The sequence below is a fragment of the Ascaphus truei genome, chromosome 4, assembly GCF_040206685.1.
Source record: "Ascaphus truei isolate aAscTru1 chromosome 4, aAscTru1.hap1, whole genome shotgun sequence".
Lineage (NCBI taxonomy): Eukaryota > Metazoa > Chordata > Amphibia > Anura > Ascaphidae > Ascaphus > Ascaphus truei.
Genome location: NC_134486.1, coordinates 391,290,818 through 391,314,676, shown reverse-complemented (window position 1 = coordinate 391,314,676; position 23,859 = coordinate 391,290,818). Strand labels below are relative to the sequence as shown.

The 23,859-nt window shown below is 46.9% G+C and overlaps 1 protein-coding gene across 2 annotated transcripts in view; it reads left to right on the top strand.

Moving 5' to 3' along the window:
• The window catches only part of LOC142493878 (cytochrome P450 2K1-like), a 102,053-nt gene that overhangs the window by 370 nt on the left and 77,824 nt on the right, over nucleotides 1–23,859 (top strand). For both annotated transcript variants that reach the window (XM_075598573.1, XM_075598572.1), the window contains exons 2-4: nucleotides 1,415–1,577; nucleotides 8,698–8,847; nucleotides 11,308–11,468. In XM_075598573.1, coding sequence (XP_075454688.1) covers nucleotides 1,415–1,577; nucleotides 8,698–8,847; nucleotides 11,308–11,468 — 474 coding nt within the window. The remainder of the gene's footprint in view (nucleotides 1–1,414; nucleotides 1,578–8,697; nucleotides 8,848–11,307; nucleotides 11,469–23,859) is intronic.

The following is a 23,859-nucleotide window of genomic DNA, read 5'->3' as shown; positions in this document are numbered from 1 at the left end:
GTTGAGCTGAGAGATAATTCGCTAAAGGTCTTTCAACCTATTAAATTTTAATTAAATTGACATCGTATTTTTAACAGTTTTGCACTCTCTATACTGTAAAGGGACTATGTACAGTGTAAAAGTGACTGCACTACTGTAAACATACAGATGTGACAGACTATTTGTACCACAATATTTTTCGCAAGAATGACTGTGGCTCCATTGAAAACAATAGTAATGCATAGAACACACAACTAGGTTCCCAGCACTACATGGTATGTAAAGAAAAATACAAACACTACGGATAAAACAAAAATTTCTGTATTAACTTATATTAAAGAGTCACCACAGAATACTCTGTGGTGCAGGCAAAGAGGCACTCCAATAATCTGTGTTCAACAGTCAATAGTGAAAGCACTGTGCAAATATAACAGTGAAACGTAGGATAAAGTGTATTTACTTTACTGTGAGACTCTGCCCAGTAGTTATGTCTGTGCAATGCCCTAAAAATATTTCATTTGGGGAACTGACCTCAGTCTGCAACAGCTGAGCCTAGCAGAAGGAATCTCTGCATCGTTGATCAAATGTGTATTTTAAGCTCAAGATCACCCTAAAAAAGCTCCAAACCCCCCCCCAAAGATTATGATTTTTTAAGCAGTACCTCTGGAGTACCTTATCTTCATGCATGCCAAATATATATACCCTAGCCCTATAAATGATTTCCCTTCTTCTCTGGGGTCTTGTCCTTTTCTAAAAAATTTCAAACATTGTCACAATGCGTCTGCGAATCAATAGAGCAACAATTAAAGCAATGGCTCAAGAAAATTGATATTTCAAATGCGGGGGTCTTTTAGTATAGTCTGATTAAAGCCTAGTCCCTATTAGAGCAGAATTCAAATGGGGTCTTACATTAAGAACAGCCGTTAATCCAACTCTAATTTGGATGTGAAAACAAGACAGGTGCTTTTTAACGTGTACGCCCCCATGTTGAGCTCATTTACATAAATTAGGACAAGACAATCCTCTGCTCTCCCATATATGCTTTTATTTTAATGCCTCCACACAAACTGTCTTTTACACATATTTTTTGGTCAACTTCACATTGGGGACTGTTTTTTACGAGTGATAAAACTGGCCATTTTCACTTATGCAATGAGTTCGCATTACTTCTCCACTATCATTCGCCAATCGTAACCCGTTCCCTTTGTGTGATAAAGGTAGTGTTACTAATTATAATCTAATTTCCACATGTTTGTTTTGAAATGATTCTATACATTTCTTTAGACTTAAAAAGCAAGATTAATCGACTTTATATACCTGCTGCTTGTACAAATGAACACAGACCAAAATATTTGGTTAGTTGTTTTAAAATGGCCCCATTGTCTTTCGTGAATATTTTTATATTTATTATTATCTGTAATATTTTCTATTTAAGCTATCAAAAATATATGGCTCGGTGTTCAGCATTCAAATGGGTATGAAGAAAATGGTAGTCTTGGCTGGTTATGAGACTGTAAAAGATGCTCTTGTGAACCATGCAGAAGAATTTGGAGAAAGGGCAAGAACTCCAATTTTTCAGAAGATGGATAAAGGAAAGGGTAAGTTTGTTTACTTCCATCAATACATAAAATCTAAAACTTTTAAGACTTTTAGTCTGTGCGGATGATGTATAATGGCACATTTGGAGCAAAACTGAAGCAAATGACATCATTTTAGCTTGCTTCTCTTCTCACCAATGGGGGTTATGTATTAATGTAAAAGTATGGGTGACAAATGATCTAAACCATATGTATCAAATAAATACAATTGTTTTCCATTGATAAATCGTGTGCATTTGTTGCATAGAATTGTTTCACTTTAGCTTTGATACATAGACCCCAACGTGCTGCATAGGAATTTAAGATTGCATTGGAATAAATAAAAATGGTGTGTGCAGGAGATAAGAGCAGAGGTATAACCAGGGTGGCATACTGTATATTGGGGAATATAAACCTTGGTTTTTATTCAGCTCATAGCTTCAAACAATACAACTTTAAGGCAGCATACTAATAAACAAATAAAACAGACCTATCACTCTGTAAGGACTAACTCATACTGCCCAGTCCCTATCTTCAGGGCAGAAGGTTTGGCCTCTTTCCATCCTCTAACCCCAAAGTCCAAAGAGTTACCTGGTGTAAGGGTGCTCTTTCCCATAGTCCAGGGTCTGGGTTGGTGTTCCAGGGGTGATTGCACTGACAGGTTCCAGAGTCCGCTGTAGCTGCAGTTAACCAGTTCGCTGCTGGACTCATCAGCCAGATACAGGATTTCTGTTTGGAGCCCTATATAGACAGGGGTTAAGGCCCTGTCACAGAGTGACAAACATTTTTTTCGTTAATAGTTTGTTTTAGGTGTAGAACACTCTTACATTTGACACAAACAGTAAATGTAACGGTGCATAAACAAAGTACTGTATTTACAAAAACAGAAATGCCCAGCGCAACATGCAACGTGACACAACATATAGTACAACACTTCAGTGCAATTCTGCTCATGAGTAAGGGTCATTTAGTTAAACCCTTTGGCCAAAGTGTTATAAGCCTGCAGCCAACATCAAGGCATGACCAATTTGCAGGTCCTAACACTACCTGGTAAATTCTTCATGTACCTCTTTTTTGTTGCTGGAGGGAGGAAGACCATACTGGATCTGTCATACACAGGAACATGATAAAAACTGCTAATTCAAAAAAGTATATATTCATATTTTCTTTACTTTGATACAGTGTATATTACCCCCAATGTGTCTATTAGAAAGCAACATACAGATTCATCACAACAAATTGATCGTAATATTTTGCTTAGGTAATTTTAGAACTTGCAGTCACAACACTGGACTATAAGGGGCATAATCAGCATGCCCAGCACACTCACTGCAAACTTTGCTTCTAACCATTTACTACTAAACTAACAATGGGCACTGTGTTTATTGGAAAGACTTTTCACTACACATCTTTGCTCAACTTGTTAAATATCAACATGTCATTGGTATTTTTGTACCCTTCAAACATAGTAAAAATCTTATGAAAGCTGTGAGACATACCAGTAGAAGCGGAGAGAATGGTTCTGTTCTGTGAGCTATAAAGCAAGCAAAACAAATTAGAAGGTGAATGCTGCACTCCCCAACAAAGAAAAGGATAATAAATACCGGTGCTCCTGGTTCAGGAATCTCTGAGTGGTATTCCAAGTCAAATAGGAAGGAAGAGTCTGGGCACTACGGATTTCTGCTTGTGGAAATTTTTTTATTTAGCCAGTGTGATGACGTTTCGGTCCCAAGGGCCTTTCTCAAATGATTATGCCATTAGCATTTGAGAAAGGCCCTTGGGGCCGAAACGTCATCACACTGGCTAAATAAAAAAAATTTCACAAGCAGAAATTTGTAGTGCCCAGACTCTTCCTTCCTGTGAGCTATAAAGCCCATATTATCCACTCCATGTTCCTTCCCACCTCTTCCTTGTCTGAGGGTCTGCATCATCCAAAGTCCATGAAGATGGACGATCTGGCCAAATGTATACTTGGTCCAGGGAGACAATCTTCTTTGTCTTGCTTTGCCACTCATGGAATAAGGGCCATATTCATTAAGTTGCAATACTGCTGATCTCAGGGCAATAATTGGAAAACAGCTTTTTTTTAGATTGTTATGTGGATGGGTAATTATGGGTTTTCATTCCACTGACTCCTTGTGGGGATCTGTACTAATGTCCTACATTAGTATTAAAACCCAAATTAAAAATGTAAACAAATATGTTACCGTAGCGGCTATCTGCTATGGTAATGAAGCTGCTTAAATTAAAATGTTATTAATACTTTGCGGGAGCAGGGAGTCTCCTGAGCTGAAGCGCTTTGATTTCAGCCTCCGTGAACCCCTGCTTCCCAAGTTACAGGTCCTGTTATGGGGCATCTGGTGCCGGTATCACAGCCATTTTTAAATCGTCCGCGTCACGTGACCGGGGGATTTAAATAATAAAGGAGGTACCGGCACCCCATATCGGGGTTCCCAAGGCTAAAATCAAAGTGCTTCATCTCAGGAGACCACCAACTCCAGCACAATATTAATAAAAAATTACATTCAAGCAGCTTCATTACCTTAGTTGATAACCGCTAAGGCAATGAAGGGGTTAAGGAACAATAGCAGGTTTATTGAAGTCAGAGGGGGTGTGAAGTGGGTACTTGGCCCTCCATTCACCCCCTCTTCCCCTAGTAAACATTACAATATGTAATAACCACCAATACACAACCCACCAAACCCCTGTGCCCCACATAAAAACATCATTTTTTTATATACATAGGATTGATACAAGAGGCCAGCGGGGGTTCTTGGGTGGTCCCTGCGGGTGTCCGGGGGCCCCAAAGTAGTCCCTGGATTGTCCCCGGGGTTGTCTGGGGGTTCTCGGGTGGTCCCTGTGGATGTCCGTGGGCCTCCAGGTGTCCCCGCAGGTGTCCTTTTGACCCCAAGTGGTCCCGACGGGTGTATGGGGGCCCTCGGGTGGTCCCCTTGGGTGTCTTGGAGCCCTTGGATGGTCCCAGAGGGTGTGTGGGTGTCCACGGGTTGTCCACATGGGTTTTATTATTATCTTTTATTATTGTGTATTTGTGGCCTTCATGCTTTTTTTATTAGGGTGACCATTGACTGCTATAGTGGCTTATCATGACCATTATATATGGGTATGATGTACCACTATGCAAATTAATTGGTACAGGTAATCGCAGTAGGCTTTTTTGGTGATAAGGCCTCGATTAGTGGCTTATCGGAGCTTAGTGCATAGGCCCCTATGTCTATTGAGACATTTCTCCCTCTACTGTAGAGGTAAAGCTAGAGTTAGTGTTAGAACCTGCATATTGGTTATGCCATGACGTGGCTGCAGGCTTATAATGCTTTGGTCAAAGGGTTTAACTAAATGACCCTTACTCATGAGAAAACTAACATATAACTATTTAACTCTGTTTTTTGTGTCATATTGGATGTAGCATTGGGTATTTTTGTCTTTTGTAGTATTCATTTGGCCACGTTCAGTAGCACTCCTTTTGACAGAAATCTATATATTATGTGGTGGGTGCTTGGGTTAGAGCTTGTAGGGATTGCATGTTTGCTTCTCATACAAACCAACTCTATTGAGAAAGACAGCCTGATAGTTAGATTTAAAAATGCATATTGTTTTACTGTCTCCCTGGGATTACTATCTCATTCCAAGACAATGGAGGTTGGGAAGTTGCTGCTCTGGTGAGGAGGCAGGCATAGCTACCTGGTGCTTCTTCATTGTTTGTTTTTATCTGCATTCACCAAGACCCCACTTCTTACTGCAGCCCTGTGTCTGGCCTTGAGGGACATGAGTTTGGTTACATCTATGTATATTGAAATACTGTATACAAGGTACATTGCTACAGAAAACAGTTTTAATAAGCCCATATTTACAGTATGTAAAAGTTGCCTTTATTTAATCATGAGATTCTGATCAAGTTCTGGTTTCCATATTCTAATACCAGTGCATTTGGCAATAGCACTGTATTTCTATTGGAAAACAAGACTTTGAGAACCAGAACTTGACTGCATTTTCATGATAAGAAATACAGTACCATACTGGGTCACACTGAGTGGTCCAGCATCTGAGTAAGAGATGTGCAAATGTCTTCAAATTTTACTAAATTTTTGCAGAAGGTTTCGCAAATACCATAGTGCTTGAATTCGATCCAAATTCTAAAATAGGGCTCTAATGAACAGAGAAACAGGAGTCCTTTTAAGTAGAATGAACATTGAATTACAGTGTATACCTCCAAATAGAGACAGCTACCTGTTAATACACCTGAGAGATTCATGAAATAATTTAATTTAAATACTGCACCGACACACTTTATTCGAGCAAATACCCAGTATGTACCTGGAAGATACCTGGAATGCGCCGCTCCTCACCTCTGACAAGCCCCGTTGCGTTTGCCTTCCCAGCCTGGGTTCATGCCTGGCTGACGGGCGGCTGATCTGTTAAATGATAATGATTAGGATTTAATAGGCTGCAATGCTTCGCGTGTCTACCAGATGGCATAAATTCATGAATTGTAATGCAGTATATATGTATATACTGTGCAGTATTGCAGCCAGCGGGAATAAAATGCTTCAATCCCTGCGTGGAAAATACCTCAATGCACTCGGGCAGAAAACAGTCACAAACCTCAATACACCCGAGTATACCCGAATTCGTGGGACTAGCCGAGCTCGAATAAAGTGTGTCGCCAGTGTAGGCTATTTTTGCTCGGTTTGTGAACAAACATGTTGCACGTCGCTAATCCCAGTGTCCTGTCACAAACAGGGATGCCATGTTTTCATTGACAAAGATGGTTCTACTCATCTACTTCTTGAAATAGTTATTATACAAATATGAATTTTTATTTCTTCTTAGTAAAGTGTCTTAAGAAGACAAACAGTATTCTCCCTTCTTTCACATACCTCTGAAAGCATTTACTACTCAGATGCTCCATACACTGTAGCATAAATGAAATATTCTCCTAGGCATGCCGGGACCTACAGTATTGATGCAAATACGTGTAGTTGCTGAATTCAATAGTCTCCTAGATATTAGACACTATATTTGCTTTGAGGATGATATTGCTGCTCGAATCACATTATATATACAATACTGTATCTAGAAACATACAGTTATTTGCAATACTGTCGTATAATCAAAGAACAGAAGTGAAGAAGTTAAAGCACAAATTTCTCTTGTAAATGAAAGTACAATTAAACCAACACAGTGACATGTGAAAAATGAATATAATAAGAATTATTTACGTCACAATACAAGAACCATAGTGAATAGGGCAGCTCCAATGAAAAAATACTTTTCCCAATCGTCTTTAGAATTGTTTGGTACAGAATACGGAGCACAAATACTCCCTGGTACAGTATATGCAAGAATAAAATGGGGGAAAAGTAGTCAAACACAGCAAAAATCTTCAAAAAATAGAAGTAGAAAAATCCAAAATCATCACACTCACATGCTATGCATTAGAATAAGGCAATGAAGAGGTTAAACCTCTTAAAGTGGTGACTGGAACTTCAGTATTGCAGCTATGGGATGGAGATCAGAGATCCATACTAATATTAGACCTCAGAGCCTCCGCTCATAGAAATAAGAGAAAAACAGACCATAAAACAGATATCAATACACACAAATAATCAAGAGATTATAAACAGCCCCCTATAATTGCACTCAAGGTAGGGAACAAAAATCGTATATATTGTCTACTGATAACTGGCTGGATATTAACCAAATCCTAGCATAGGATTCACCGCCAAAAGGTCACACTCAAATGAAAATAAAAAAGACTTTAATAGTTATGCTGTAAAAAACGACGAAACACTATAAAAATGCACAACAGTGCATAGATAAAATCCCCAAATGTGTTTGGTCACGGTAACCATATGAACAAATTGTGTTCCAAGCATATAGCTAGTAATGAATCAGACGCTATATATAAAGCTGAACTATTGCATACACAGGTATGGTGAATAATAAATGGATATTGCAGGGTTAAAGGAAGGTAGCAGTGGGCTCAATGCAACCACTATGTGATAGGTAATATAACCAGCAAATCCTCTGTATAGGGTAATCAGTAAACTCGGTATAAACTATAACTTGGTCTCTATGAAGGCCCTAGAACAGCTTGGTTAAGACCAATGCACAGAGTGAACCATCACATACAATCGTTGTCAATAATAAACTCTGGATAGTGCACACTGCAAAGTAGACAATACTGTTATCAGTAGACAATATATACGATTTCTGTCACCTACCTTGAGTGCAATTATAGGGGGCTGTTTATAATCTCTTGATTATTTGTGTGTATTGATTTGTGCTTTCTCCCTTGCACCAGGTAGATTTTTTCTTGTCAACGTGTATGTGTGTTTGGTGTAGCGACGTGCCCTTTGTGTATATTCATAAAACAGATATGCAATTTACTAACACAAACAAAAAAGAATAAGACAATGCACTCAAAAAATGGCGCTCAGTCTCAGGCATTGAGAACACACAGGAATCAACACAGACGGCGCACACCAGCCTCACACCTCTCTCGTTCCGATCCGTGGGGATTACGTCACTTCTGGAACTGTCGCTGTCACTGGGAAATGGAGGCACCGGGTGGGGCTCCTGCAGCTTGTGCTTTGCCTTGATTGGTAGTCTGGTCCTGCTCCTGCTCCACTGCCCCTGGCTTTCAGCTGTTTGTCTATATACTCATTTAGGCTTACGTTTTGTTCAGCACAGATTTTTGTTTGAGGGAGGTTATATTTTAAAGGGTGTCAAGGGAAGTACCTTAGACCCACTTGGTCTTTGGGAACGGGCCAAAAGAAGAGCTTTAATCCCCGAAAAGTTGTCCCCCTTGTTCTCCTTTCACTCTTCCCCTTGTTTTTTCCTTTCATCCCCTCCTTTCCCCCTTTCCCCTCCCTCCCCTTTCTCTGTATTTTATTTGTAACACGTGGTTGCCTCTTTTCTTTTTATCAGTGTATTTTGTATTTTGTGTTATATAATCTCTCTAATTAATGATAAAGCATTTTGTTTGGCATATCACATATATCTCTTTATATTTTTTGAGTGCTGGGTACTTCCCTTTTTTTGGTATTTTAGTTCTATAAATATATTAAAAACATTTTTTACTGTTTCTTGTTTTACTAAACCTTTTAACACACTGTTTCAGGAGTTATTTTATCCCACGGTGACAACTGGAAGGTGATGAGAAGATTTACTATTACAACTTTACGTGATTTTGGAATGGGCAAGAGCAGCATAGAACAGAAAGTAATTGAAGAATGTGCTCATCTAATTCAACATTTTGAGTCATTCAAAGGTACAGTAGGGATATAATTTGGATATATACATTATAAAGTGCAATACATTTGCAAAATATATCATTTTAATATTTATAATATTATATTAATATAATATGTATTAACTGATGTTAATAAATTATATAGCTGAGCCTGTGACAGGGACCATACAGAATCAGTGGATCCACTGAAAAACAGCTGTTATGTTAGTGTATTTTCATGTGCCTATCCAGAATCCTTGTCTTAAGCCTAACCACTTTATGATGTGAGAATGAGATGAATGAATCAGGATACCTGTGGAGACATGAAAACACTTCTACTTCTTCAAATAGTTATTCCAGAAACATGACTCCTGTCTTCTCCGTACTTTGTATAGTCAAGGTTTTTTTTATTACGCACTAAACACTTCCAGAACCTCTTAAATAAGGTTGTTAATACATTCAATTAACTGTTTTAACCTTATGGGATCAGGAGTATAATGTTACATGTTACAACCTGGCTTTTGCTGGCAGGTACAATAACTTGCTTGCTAATTTTGTGCACAATGCATGACAGAAACACGATAAAAGAGCTGTTTCAAAGTTAGATGGCCAGATGTAGGGCAGAGTACATAGCATAGAATAATAACCTGGTCGGTTTTAAGACACAGAAAATGACTGAAACAGAGCCCATGTGAACAAAAAGAATTCAGAGCAGATTCCTAGACAGCAATCAAACTTGAGGCTAACATTTGGGATGATAAAGGAAGGTTACAACAGACTTGAATGTATAGAATGACTGGGAGGATGGCACAGGGTCTATACTGTATATGTAACATAGGAAAAGATTGTGGCAGGAGATCGAGTGTAACACAATAAGGACAGGTTTAGAAGAGCAGTATTTGAGGGGCATGATGGAAACAGGTGAGCAGGGGAGACGTTTGACAAGAGAGTGATATAAGGACACTAAACATTGCTACAATAGGACAAGAAACAGGAGTGGAATATTGAGGGACCAGGGAGTGAAAAAGGGGAGCTAATGCTAAGGCTAAGTCCTCGGTGGTGGCTGCTGCACACGCGCTTGGTGTCCCGAGAGCCGTGAAGAGCTTTAAACCGCGATCTGCGGTCTGTAAGGAGCGATGGGAGGCATGGCCAAAATTACGTCAGGCACAACACAGGCACAACACAAAGTACAGCAGCTCAAAGCACTGCCCTCCCATTGGTCCAAGATACTGTATCTGCCCTGCTATTGGCTCCCAGCACACCATGTGACCGCATCGCCGCACAGGAAGACAATTGTGTTGTCTCCCCTGCTGGATGATGAACCACCACACCGAATGAGCCAACACACGTGAGCACACAGCGGCTAGCCTGATTGAGGTTAGTGTCTGGTGTGCGGCACACACGCCACCGCATGGGCTGCCGTCAACACCAGCGACTCAGCCTAAGGCTAAAGATAAGAGTATGGAAGAGTTATGAAAAATAAAGCAGATTTCAATGGTCAAGGAAGCTTCCAGGATTTTTTTGAATGGGAGATAAAGGGATCAACATTGAAGATAACAGGAGAGCAAGGGAATGTCAAGAGAGATTCTTGATTATGTTTGGTCTTTACAGTATTTTGAATAATTGAGGGTTTCATATCACACTTCATGTACCATAAACTAATGTCTGGTTCTCAGTGTTCTATTGAAAAAATGTCAGATTCGTTCTAGGTTTTGATACCTCTTAGGGATCAACAGAGTTTCTATTACTGTACATTACATTCTAGAATAAAGCTTTAGGAACCTTACAGGCATCTTCTTCAAGTGTGAAGAAATTGAAAATGTAGGGTACTTGCCCATAATGTATTGTAACACGGATTTCAAATAGTTTGCTTAAAGCACCAACGCACTGCAACAGATTATACAACAATGTGTACATGTAACATTCCAAAAAGCCAGCGAGTCTCTCTCTCCCTCTCCCTCATTCAGTCAATTGGTAATATTAGGGAGACAGTGCAGAAGGGAATAATTGTATGGATTTCAAAATATGTATAGGTATATATGTACCCCAGAGAAGAACATCTCCTTGTAAAGCCTGTGCTTTGTTTACAGCATTCTTAGCACTTATTAAAATAAATGTTACAAAGGCCCCACTGTGAAGATGCGTACCCTGTGTTGGAGAAGAGTTCAGTTCCACTTATGGGTATAAAATGTTCTCAAGCATAGTGAAGAGTAAGACAGCGTCACATGTGATGATGCGTGATATAATATGGTAGGAATTATATCTTAAAAATAGAATAAAAATATGGCTAATTTGTTATTAAATGGCATACACTAAGAGCAGTCTATGTTTCATCACTGGACGTGGGGGAGCATTGTCCCCATATGACGAGAGTCTACTTTTCATGACTATCTTTATTATATTGTAGTTTTTTCATTTATATCCTATACTTTCGATTCTATTTTATAAAAAAATATTGGTTGTTTTCTTTAATGCTTTTCATCAATCTTGCGTTCATAGGAAAGCCGTTTGATAACACCATGATAATGAATGCAGCCGTTGCCAATATAATTGTGGCAATTTTACTTGGACATCGCATGGATTATGAAGATCCAACATTTCTGAGGCTCCTAAATTTGACAAATGAAAACGTTAGACTTCTGGGATCTCCCATGATTTCGGTAACATGACTTAAGATTTGTTTGTTCAAACACTGTTTGTTTTTCTAAAAACAAATAACAAATCCAATTACTGTATCAAACCCAATTCTATCGATACAGAATCTGCCTCAAGGATTAATAAAAAAGCAGGATTTGGTCATTTTTCTGGTCATACTGAATAGTTTTAAATTTAATTAGAAAATTATGTTGAGGAGGAAGGAAAACTTTGGTCTTGCTGAATTTTCCTTGAGACAGCAGTAAAACATCTTACTCCAGCAATCTTATGCAATGTATATACCCTATTTCCTCGATTCTAAGACGCACCTTTTTCCTGATTTTCACATGTCTGAAATCGGGGTGCGTCTTAGAATCGATGTATTAAAAAAATACAAAATAATAAAAAGTGCAGCAGCAGAACAGGTCCCAAGTCTGCAAGTGAATGAAGATAAGACGACAGCGGGCGTGCGGTGGAGGTGGCGGCAGGAGATCATAATAGCAGGAGCAGAGCTTCATGGGGGAACAGCTGGGGATGAGCACACTGTAACCCAAAGTCAGACACCGGTCAACTTCTGGTGTTACAGTGAGCTCCTTCCCAGCTGCTCCCCTATGCCGTTCTACTCTTGCTCAGCTCTCCTGCTATTATGATCTCCTGCCACCACCGCACGCCCGCTGTCTTCTTATCTTCATTCACCTGCAGACTTGGGCCCTGTTCTACCGCCGCACACCTGCCCACTGTCCATCTTCAACAATCTGCAGACGTGGGACCTCTACTGCCTCCGCCACCGCCGCTTCATCCTCCGCTGACATGGGACCTCTCCTGAAACATGGTAAGTGAAAAGGCAATTTTCCTCGATTGTAAGGGCCAAATCGATGGTGCGTCTTACAATCGATGGCGTCTTAGAATCGAGGAAATACGGTATATATATATATATATATATATATATATATATATATACAGTGTTCGACAAATCACCCAAAAATCTACTCGCCCAACCAAAAAATCTACTTGCCACCTAGTCCCGCCCCCAACCATGCCCCTAGTCCCACCCCCAACCCCGCCCCTAGTCCCGCCCCCAACCCCGCTTTAAAATAAAATATATAAATAAAATACATTTAATAAATTCCTAGTCAGAACAACATTCGTTTTTGACAAATGTATTTATTGTATTACATTATACTACAATTAGTCCTTGTTACGTGTGTGTGTGTAAATGTCGGATCTAGAATTAAAAGCCAGGTGTGAATGACTAGTTTCCTGAACCTCTTAACCAGTGTCTGGATGCCCCCGCTTCACAATATCTAAAGCAGCAATCCCACCTGGGATCTTACCTGATCCGCAGTCCCTCAATGTCCAGGTACCCTCATTCCCGCAATGTTATAAATTGGAGGTGAGGTGTTCCCTACCTGTCTTCTGGGTTTGGGGGGGGGGTTCCGATGTCTTCCGTGTGAAGCTTGAGTCAGATCTGGAAGAAAGCAGTATAGGGCAGTTAAGATTTCGGTGTAGTATAGGGCAGTTAAGATATAAAGGGTAAATAAGAGATCCAGGTCCAGAGTGTGAGTGACAGAGAGAGAGAGAGAGAGTGTGGGGAAGAGAGAGAGAGAGAGAGTGTGGGGAAGAGAGAGAGAGAGAGAGAGAAAGTGGGGGAGAGAGAGAGAGTGTATGGGAGAGAGAGAGAGTGTGGGGGAGTGTGGGGGAGAGGGAGAGAGAGTGTGGGGGAGAGAGAGAGAGTGTGGGGGGAGAGAGAGAGTGTGGGAGAGAGAGAGAGAGAGAGAGTGTGTGGGGGAGAGAGTGTGGGGGAGAGAGAGAGAGAGTGTGGGGGAGAGAGAGAGTGTGGGGGAGAGAGAGAGTGTGGGGGAGAAAGAGTGTGGGGGAGAGAGAGATAGAGAGTGTGGGGGAGAGAGAGAGAGTGTGGGGGAGTGTGGGGGAGAGAGAGAGTGTGGGGGAGAGAGAGAGTGTGGGGGGAGAGAGAGAGAGTGTGGGGGGAGAGAGAGAGAGTGTGGGGGGAGAGAGTGTGGGGGGAGAGAGAGAGAGGAGGTGGGGGGAGAGAGAGAGTGTGGGGGGAGAGAGTGTGGGGGGAGAGAGAGAGAGGAGGTGGGGGGAGAGAGAGAGTGTGGGAGAGAGAGAGAGAGAGTGTGGGGGAGAGAGAGAGAGAGAGAGAGAGAGAGAGTGTGAGGGAGAGAGAGAGAGAGAGTGTGGGGGGAGAGAGAGAATGTGGGGGGAGAGAGAGAGAGTGTGGGGGGAGAGAGAGAGAGTGTGGGGGAGAGAGAGAGTGTGTGGGGGGGGGGAGAGAGAGTGTGGGGGGAGAGAGAGAGTGTGGGGGGAGAGAGTGTGGGGGGAGAGAGAGAGTGTGGGGGAGACAGAGGGTGGGTGATACACAGAGAGAGAGGGGCTGGGTGAGTGACTGGCTGGGTGAGTGACTGGCTGGGTGAGTGGCTGGCTGGGTGAGTGGCTGGCTGGGTGAGTGGCTGGCGGGGTGAGTGGCTGGCTGGGTGAGTGGCTGGGTGGGGCAGGGGTGACTGGGTGAGTGACTGACACTGACTGGGGCAGGAGTGACTGACACTGACTATGGCAGGGGTGACTGACACTGACTGGGGCAGGGGTGACTGACACTGACTGGGGCAGGGGTGACTGACACTGACTGTGGCAGGGGTGACTGACACTGACTTGGGCAAGGGTGACTGACACTGACTGGGGCAGGGGTGACTGACACTGACTGGGGCAGGGGTGACTGACACTGGCTGGGGCAGGGGTGACTGACACTGACTGGGGCAGGGGTGACTGACACTGACTGGGGCAGGGGTGACTGACACTTACTGGGGCAGGGGTGACTGACACTGACTGGGGGTGGGGGGGGTGACTGACACTGACTGGGGGTGGGGGGGTGACTGAAACTGATGGGGGTGGGGGGGTGACTGACACTGACTAGGGGTGGGGGGTGACTGAAACTGACTGGGGGTGGGGGGGGGGGGGTGACTGACACTGACTGGGCAGGGGTGACTGACACTGACTAGGCCAGGGGTGACTGACACTAACTGGGGGTGAGGGGGTGACTGACACTGACTGGGGGTGGGGGGTGACTGATACTGACTGGGGGTGGGGGGGTGACTGACACTGACTGGGGGTGGGGGGGTGACTGACACTGATTGGGGGTGGGGGGTGACTGAAACTGACGGGGGTGGGGGGGTGACTGACACTGACTGGGGGTGGGGGGGGTGACTGACACTGACTGGGGGTGGGCAGGGGTGACTGACACTGACTAGGCCAGGGGTGACTGACACTGACTGGGGGTGGGGGGGTGACTGACACTGACTTGGGGTGGGGGGGTGACTGACACTGACTGGGGGTGGGGGGGTGACTGACACTGACTGGGGGTGGGGGGTGACTGACACTGACTGGGGGTGGGGGGTGACTGATACTGACTAGGGGTGGGGGGGTGACTGACACTGACTGGGGGTGGGGGGTAAAATTTCAGCGCGAGCAGGGAAATTTAAAAAAAAAAGCACGTGTTCTGCTTGGGCCAATATTTACTCGCCCGGGGGTTAAATCCACACGCCCCGGGCGTGTAAATGTATAGGATTGTCAAACACTGTATATATATATATATATATATATAAATACTATCTGAGAGACCCGGCGTTGCCCGGGATGTAATGTTCCCGCTCCTCTCTGTCTCCTCTCTCCTCCCCCCTCTCTCTGTTTGTCCCCCATTCACATCAATCCAGTCCCCCCCCTCCCTCCTTTACATCTCTGTTTGTCCCCCTTTACAGCTTCATGCAGTGTGTGCGTCAGTCATTGTGTGTGCGTCAGTCAGTGTGTGTGTGCGCGTGCGTCAGTGAGTCTGACGCAGAAACACAAACACACACACACAGACTGAGTGACGCACACACACACACACTGTCAGTGTGTGCGTGCGTGCGTGTGTGCCTCAGTCAGTGTGTGTGTGTGTGTGTGTGTGCCAGTCAGTGTGTGTGTGTGTGCGCCAGTCAGTGTGTGTGTGTGCGGCAGTCAGTGTGTGTGTGTGTGCGCCAGTCAGTGTGTCTGTGCGTGCGTCAGTCAGGGTGTGTGTGCGTGCGTCAGTCAGGGTGTGTGTGTGCGTGCGTCAGTCAGGGTGTGTGTGCGCGTGCGTCAGTCAGGGTGTGTGTGTGCGTGCGTCAGTCAGGGTGTGTGTGTGTGCGTCAGTCAGGGTGTGTGTGCGTGCGTCAGTCAGGGTGTGTGTGCGTGCGTCAGTCAGGGTGTGTGTGCGTGCGTCAGTCAGGGTGTGTGTGCGTGCGTCAGTCAGGGTGTGTGTGCGTGCGTCAGTCAGGGTGTGTGTGTGTGCGTGCGTCAGTCAGGGTGTGTGTGTGTGCGTCAGTCAGGGTGTGTGCGTGCGTCAGTCAGGGTGTGTGTGCGTGCGTCAGTCAGGGTGTGGGGGGGTGACTGACACTGACTGGGGTTGGGGGGTGACTGACACTGACTGGGGGTGGGGGGTGACTGACACTGACTGGGGGTGGGGGGTGACTGACACTGACTGGAGGTGGGGGGTGACTGAAACAGACTGGGGTGGGGGGTGACTGACACTGACTGGGGGGTAACTGATTGGGGGGGTACGTTTGGTGTGTCACACATTCTCCCATACACACAGACACACACACAGACACACACACACAGGGGGGGAGGAAAGGCCGCGACCAGCACCACCACCACCACGCTCCTCCCCCACCCGTGCCCATCTCACGCTCATGGGAGGGGGGGCAGGCTGACATCCCCCCCACCCCCATACCTCACGCGGTCGTAGTTTGGGGAGGTGGCAGGCAAATTGCAATGTGTCCCCCAGCGGGCGCCCCAGCGGACAGTCAGTCCCCGCCGTGGCCGCCACTGCCCTGCTCCCCTCGCCGGCATGAAGCTTGTGGTCGAGCGGGCAGATGGGCAGACGGGCAGACGGGCAGACGGCCCCCCCCACACCTTATGCTGCGCCGTCATGAAGATAGCTGGGCACACTCTCCCATGCACACACACCCATGCATACACAAAGACACACACCCATGCATACACACAGACACACACACGACAGGGGGAAGAAGAGGAAAGGTCGCGCGACCACCACCACTGTCCCGCTCGCCCCCCGTGACCATATCCAACCCCCCGCGGGGATCAGCAGGAAGTCGGGGTAAGCGGGGACAGGGACAGAAGGGGGGACACCCCCCTACCATCTCCTGCCCCAGGAGTACTTACTCTCCAATAGATCTCCGGCCAGAAAGAATGGCCGCTCGTTGGTGGCAGGCTCATATAGAGCCTGGCCGCGCGCCCACAAAGCCTGGGAGCGCGCGCCAATCAGCAATCAGGTAGGTGGAGTTTTTATTTTTTTATTTTTCAGCGCGAGCAGGGAAAATTTCAGCGCGAGCAGGGAAATTTAAAAAAACAAGCACGTGTTCTGCTTGGGCCAATATTTACTCGCCCGGGGGTTAAATCCACACGCCCCGGGCGTGTAAATGTATAGGATTGTCGAACACTGTATATATATATATATATATATATATATATAAATACTAGCTGAGAGACCCGGCGTTGCCCGGGATGTAATGTTCCCGCTCCTCTCTGTCTCCTCTCTCCTCCCCCCTCTCTCTGTTTGTCCCCCATTCACATCAATCCAGTCCCCCCCTCCCTCCTTTACATCTCTGTGTGTCCCCCTTTACAGCTTCATGCAGTGTGTGCGTCAGTCATTGTGTGTGCGTCAGTCAGTCAGTGTGTGTGTGTGCGCGTGCGTCAGTGAGTCTGACGCAGAAACAAAAAAAAACACACACAGACTGAGTGACGCACACACACACACACTGTCAGTGTGTGCGTGCGTGTGTGCCTCAGTCAGTGTGTGTGTGTGTGTGTGTGTGCGCCAGTCAGTGTGTGTGTGTGCGCCAGTCAGTGTGTGTGTGTGCGGCAGTCAGTGTGTGTGTGTGTGCGCCAGTCAGTGTGTGTGTGTGTGTGCGCCAGTCAGTGTGTGTGTGTGCGCCAGTCAGTGTGTCTGTGCGTGCGTCAGTCAGGGTGTGTGCGTGCGTCAGTCAGGGTGTGTGTGCGCGTGCGTCAGTCAGGGTGTGTGTGCGCGTGCGTCAGTCAGGGTGTGTGTGTGCGTGCGTCAGTCAGGGTGTGTGTGCGTGCGTCAGTCAGGGTGTGTGTGCGTGCATCAGTCAGGGTGTGTGTGCGTGCGTCAGTCAGGGTGTGTGTGCGTGCGTCAGTCAGGGTGTGTGTGCGTGCGTCAGTCAGGGTGTGTGTGTGTGCGTGCGTCAGTCAGGGTGTGTGTGTGTGCGTGCGTCAGTCAGGGTGTGTGTGCGTGCGTCAGTCAGGGTGTGTGTGCGTGTGTGTGTGCGTCAGTCAGTATGTGTGTCTCAGGTGTGTGCGTTAGTCAGGGTGTGTGTACGCGCGTCAGTCAATGTGTGTGCGCGGGCGCCATTCCGTGTGTGTCAGGCAGTCAGTGTGTGTGTGTGCCTCAGTCAGTGTGCGTCAGTCAGTGTTTGCATGCGGCGGTGAGTGGGTGAGTGGGTGAGTGGGTGAGTGGGCGAGTGTCTGTGTGTGACTGTGAGTCAGTCAGTGTGTGACTGTGTGTCAGTCAGTGTGTGTCAGTCAGTGTGTGACTGTGTGTCAGTCAGTGTGTGTCAGTCAGTGTGTGACTGTGTGTCAGTCAGTGTGTGTCATTCAGTGTGTGTCAGTCAGTGTGTGTGTGTGCGCCAGTCAGTGTGTGTGTGTGCGCCAGTCAGTGTGTCTGTGCGTGCGCCAGTCAGTGTGTCTGTGCGTGCGTCAGTCAGGGTGTGTGTGCGTGCATCAGTCAGGGTGTGTGTGCGCGTGCGTCAGTCAGGGTGTGTGTGCGCGTGCGTCAGTCAGGGTGTGTGTGCCTGCGTCAGTCAGGGTGTGTGTGCGTGCGTCAGTCAGGGTGTGTGTGCGTGCGTCAGTCAGGGTGTGTGTGCGTGCGTCAGTCAGGGTGTGTGTGCGTGCGTCAGTCAGGGTGTGTGTGTGCGTGCGTCAGTCAGGGTGTGTGTGCGTGCGTCAGTCAGGGTGTGTGTGCGTGCGTCAGTCAGGGTGTGTGTGCATGCGTCAGTCAGGGTGTGTGTGCGTGTGTGTGTGCGTCAGTCAGTATGTGTGTCTCAGGTGTGTGCGTTAGTCAGGGTGTGTGTACGCGCGTCAGTCAATGTGTGTGCGCGGGCGCCATTCAGTGTGTGTCAGGCAGTCAGTGTGTGTGTGTGCCTCAGTCAGTGTGCGTCAGTCAGTGTTTGCGTGCGGCGGTGAGTGGGTGAGTGGGTGAGTGGGTGAGTGGGCGAGTGTCTGTGTGTGACTGTGAGTCAGTCAGTGTGTGACTGTGTGTCAGTCAGTGTGTGTCAGTCAGTGTGTGACTGTGTGTCAGTCAGTGTGTGTCAGTGTGTGACTGTGTGTCAGTCAGTGTGTGTCATTCAGTGTGTGTCAGTCAGTGTGTGACTGTGTGTCAGTCAGTGTGTGTCAGTCAGAGTGTGTCAGTCAGTGTATGACTGTGTGTGTGTGTGTCAGTGTGTGTGTGTGTCACTGTGTGTGTGTCACTGTGTGTGTGTGTACCTCCTTGCGCCAGCCGGTGCTCCCGGCTGCGGGGGGGGGGGGGGGTGTGTGTGTGGGGGGGTTGTGTGTGTGGGGGCGGGTTGTGTGAGGGGGGGGATGTGTGGAGGGGGGGGTTGTGTGGAGGGGGGGGAGGTTACCTCCTTGTGCCACCCGGTGCTCCCGGCCGTGGGGGGGTTGTGTGTGGTGGGGGGGGAAGGTTACCTCCTTGCGCCCCCGGTGCTCCCGGCTCAGCCGCGGGGGGGGGTTGTGTTTGGTTACTTCCTTGCGCCCCCGGTGCTCCCGGCTCGGCCGCAGTGGGGTGTGAGGGGGGAGGTTACCTCCTTGTGCCCCCCGTGCTCCCGGCTCGGCCGCGGGGGGGGTTGTGTGTGGGGGGGGGGGGGGGGAGGTTACCTCCTTGCGCCCCCGGTGCTCCCAGCTCGGCCGCGGGGTGGTTAACTGCTTGCTGGCGCTCCCGGCGGTAAGACGGGGCCACGATGAGAAGAGCTGAGTGGGCAGGTGGCGGCGTGTGAGAGGCGGCGGGACTTTTGCTGGCGGCGGGAGTTTTGCTGGTGGTGTGTGAGAGGTGAGGTGGAGGAGGCTTGGTGCCGGGGAGGCTGAGGTTTGCGGTGAGGGGGGGGTTGCGGTGAGGGGGGGCGGGGAGTTTGCGGTGAGGGTGGGCAGGGGGTTTGCGGTGAGGGGGGGCGGGGGGGTTGTGGTGCGGGGGGTTTTCGGTGAGGGGGGGCGGGGAGTTTTCGGTGAGGGGGGGCGGGGGGTTTGCAGTGCGGGGGGTTTGCGGTGCGGGGGGTTTGTGGTGAGGGTGGCACACACACACACAACGGGAGTGAGAGGTGGTGGAGAGTGGGACTGGCGCAGATCCGAGGAGAGTGAGTGAGTGACTGTGTGTGTGAGTGAGTGTGTGTGTGTGTCTCTCCTTTGGCCCGTCACTCCGCCTCAGGCCAATGAGAGGTGTGCAGGGACGGGCGGGCGGGCCAAGGGAGCAATCTCATTGGCCTGGCCCAAGGTCCAATGGGATTGCCGCTAGGGACACAGGGAGGGACACAGGTAGACACATACAGACATAGAAACATATGACTGTTTGAGAAATATATAGTATATATATATATATATATATATATATATATATATATATATATATATATATATATATATGTAGCCCTCTTTCCTACGCTCTAGAGAGACTACAGGTACTGCATACACCTGTGGCTCCAGGAGATCTGAGCCTCCACTTAACTGGGAGCCTGGGGTAACGCTTATCTTAGCGGCAGCGCCTCCACTTACCCAGGATCCCCATCATGTAAGATTCCCCTGGGCAAGAACTATAGCAACACACATATGCTTTGAACTGTTTTACTGTAACGCACAGAATAACCCCTATACTTTATATGGCATATAACACATTCAACACATTAATTAGCTTACACTATACTTAGAACACTAGTGGCTCGGCCAATCTCTTAAGGAGTAATGTCTCTGTCCCGTCACCGCGTGCCCCACACCGTGTCCATGTAATGTATTTGTATATAGGCTCAGTCCTTTGGCCACTCCACTTAGTGTCCCCAAAGAGTGTTCCCTAAGGCGGGATCAGCGCCTGTTAACGGTGTTGGTGCACTTGTTGTAAATACCTTCCGGTCACTGCAGTGACCGGTGACAACTTCAAAAAGGATCCGCCGATCCAGCGCAGTTGGTCTGATGTCACGATGCTCAGCAACCGGGTCCCAGATGACTGCAACAACTGCAACTCAGCACACTTGTCCCTAGCTGCTTATTCAGTAAGGGGATGATGTCACTATACTATAGTCCACAACCTTCGGTGACTGAGGGAATCTATTTGGGCCCTCAGGGAAGATCTAGCCTATGCAGGTCGGTCACTGACCCCCTGCCCGCACACTACCTCCTTCCCTGCTCCTCTCGCGCCCTCTGACTAGCGTGGTCTCTCCCCCACACTTCCCTTTCCTGCCCTCCGGGAATCCAGCCCTCCTATTGACTCCCTGGCATCAGGTGACTCCGCTAATGCTCCTGGGAGATGTAGTTTGCTGGCTGAGCCCCCATCTTATATATTTTATAGGAAGGCTAGTTCTGAGCTGACCCATTCCAATAGATTTTCCAGTTGAGTGCAGATATGGGGGGCACGGCTGAGGGAGACTGATTCCTCTTGCAGCTAGGGGAATAGTTCCTCCATTACAGAGGGTACTCAGGATACTCAGAGTACCAGAAATGTTGTTTTGCTAGAGGAATCCATTATTAGGAGAAGAGGAAGGGCAATATGTTGCTGTGACCACATGAAATTAACAGTTTGCAGTTGACAGCTTGTTGGGAAAGGCTGGGACTGACCTTGCGGACTTGGTACACGTTGGCACTGATGACTAAGTTATAAAAAATTATTTCAGGGATCTAGGCCGCAAGCTCAATGCAAGGACATCCAAGGTAGCATTTTCTGAAATACTACCAGTGCCATGTGCTACCCCAGACAGAAAGTAGGAGCATAGGGAGGCTAATTCATGGCTATGAAAGTGGTGTAGAAACACGTGTTTGTTTTTTTATAGCACTCTGAGTTCTTTTCTAAGAGTGCTATTTTTATGCTAGAGATGGATTGCACCTCAATGAAGAAGAATCAAGAACAAGCCTGAACAGATCGGAATGGTGAAATAGCTAGGGGCCATGGAGGGAGAAGGGAGGGAACTGAGAGTTTGGCATGCAGTGAGACACCATATTAAATATATATAAAACTAGAAAACATTTAAAGACTAAATATAAAAGGAGTAGAAAGGAAGGATCAGATAAGATAATAGTACTGTCCCGGCAAGCTTTATTCTAAAGCTTGCCGGGTGCATAGCGGGCTAACCGCGGGGCTTCTTTCCATTTAAAACGGAGTTTCCCGCGCAGCGGCCGCTTCAATAGATAAGCTCTAAAGGCGCTTACTATTGAAAGCGCCCGAGGCGCGGGAAAACTGGCTGAAAACGGCCGAAGATAGCCGAACGCCGCAAGGAGCTGTTTTTAAACTGCGGCGGCAGCCGCATTAGTTTTACGCCGGCCGTCACTGTAGCACAGACTCGAAAAAAACTTAAATGCATGCTTGCTAATGCAAGAAATCTTACAGATAAAATGGGGGAGCTTTAAATAATTGCCCCACAGATGCAAAATTATATTATAGGCATTACTGAAACATGGTAGGATGAAAAACATGACTGGCAGTTAATTTAGAGGGCTATTCACTTTTTCGGAGGGATCAAGCAAATAGAAGAGGTGGTGGATAATGTTTATATGTGACTGTAAACCGATTTAAAACTTATTATAAGGAAAGATGTTTATGAAGGGAATGAGCCTCAGTAGCGAGGACAACCCTATTGATAGAGTGATTCAAGTGCGGCTAGATATCCCGCTGCTTAACACCTACAAAACTCACCCCATGGAAGTGGAAGCATTGGTGTGTCCAGAACCCAAGGAACATCCAAATTCCCCCATCATACTAGGGACCAACGCTGATGTGGTGCGGGCCTTGATCCTGACATACCTTCAATAAACTGGAGAATTACCCTAATAATCCTTGAGGATTCATCCTTTTTTCAAAGAACAGTGCTAGCGAATCTCTGCCAAAGAAGGGGTTGGACAGTTTTTCAACCTCGAGAAGGGGTTGACAGAGGTTCCACCAGGGGGAATGAGACACATGGCAGCTATATCCAACTACCCGGGCCGTGATGAAAAAGACTGGTACTTTTCACTCGAAACTAACCTGAAGAGGACGCGAAGAGAGAGTTCAAAGTGGTGCCAGAAATGAAGGAGTGGATGTCCTCGCTTTCTCATCGGTTCAGTGTCCATTCAGAACATCTTGCCTCACCCTGTCCGGTTTCACATCAGTCAAGCAGTGGGTCGAATATAACCTGTTGAGCAAATGGAACCCCTGGCTCATTTGAATGCTGCTATCATGCGGAAGCCCATCCCAGATTGCCCTTTGACTTCAGAGAATCATCCTTACCACCAGAGTGGAAGAACGACTGAAAGACAAGCTGACAGAGCACCAAGAGGTGTTCTCCACCAGTTAAATGGTTGTAGGCTGCATCAAGAGTGCTCAACATATGATCCACCTGAATGATGCCACCCCGTTCCTGGAGCGTTCCAGATGCATAGCTCCCAGAGATGTGTATGATGTGAGGGAGGTCCTGAAGAAGATGGAGACTGCTGGTATTGTGACTGAGTCCCGCAACCTGTATGCATCCCCTATCATGGTGGTACAAAAGAAAAATTGCTCTGTGCACCTATGTGTGTACTCTCGTACCCTGAATTGCAGCATGGTCCCAGACCAATATACTTTAACTCGGATTGGAGAGATTCTCAGCACCTTGTCTAGCAGTCAGTGGTTAAGCATGCTGGATCGCAATCCGGGTACTACCAGGTCCCCATGAGCCCCGAAGATCAAGAGAAGAGAGCGTTTGTCTGCCTCTTTGGTTTTTAGAAGTTCACCCGGATGCCTCAAGGCATTTGTGGGGCACCCGCCACCTTCCAGAGTCTGATGGAGAAGACCATCGGAGATATGTATCCCTGGGAGTGTCTGGTCTACCTGGATGATATCATCATCTTTGGATGGACACTATACTGTAAGAGCATGAAGATCGTCTTCTGAAAGTCCTGGATAGACTAGGGAAAGAAGGTCAAAGCAGGGGTGAACTGGCAGAGACCAGAGAACATAATGGAACTCCGTTCCTTCCTGGGATTCTGTTGATACTACCGAATATTCGTGGAGGGTTACTCAAGTAAGGCCAAGGTTCTCAACAATCTGCTGAGGATTAATTCAGAAGACTCTCGGCAGAAAGCAGCGACTCCGTGAGTGCCGTTCGGGGACAAGTGGACTTCTGCCTTTGAGAA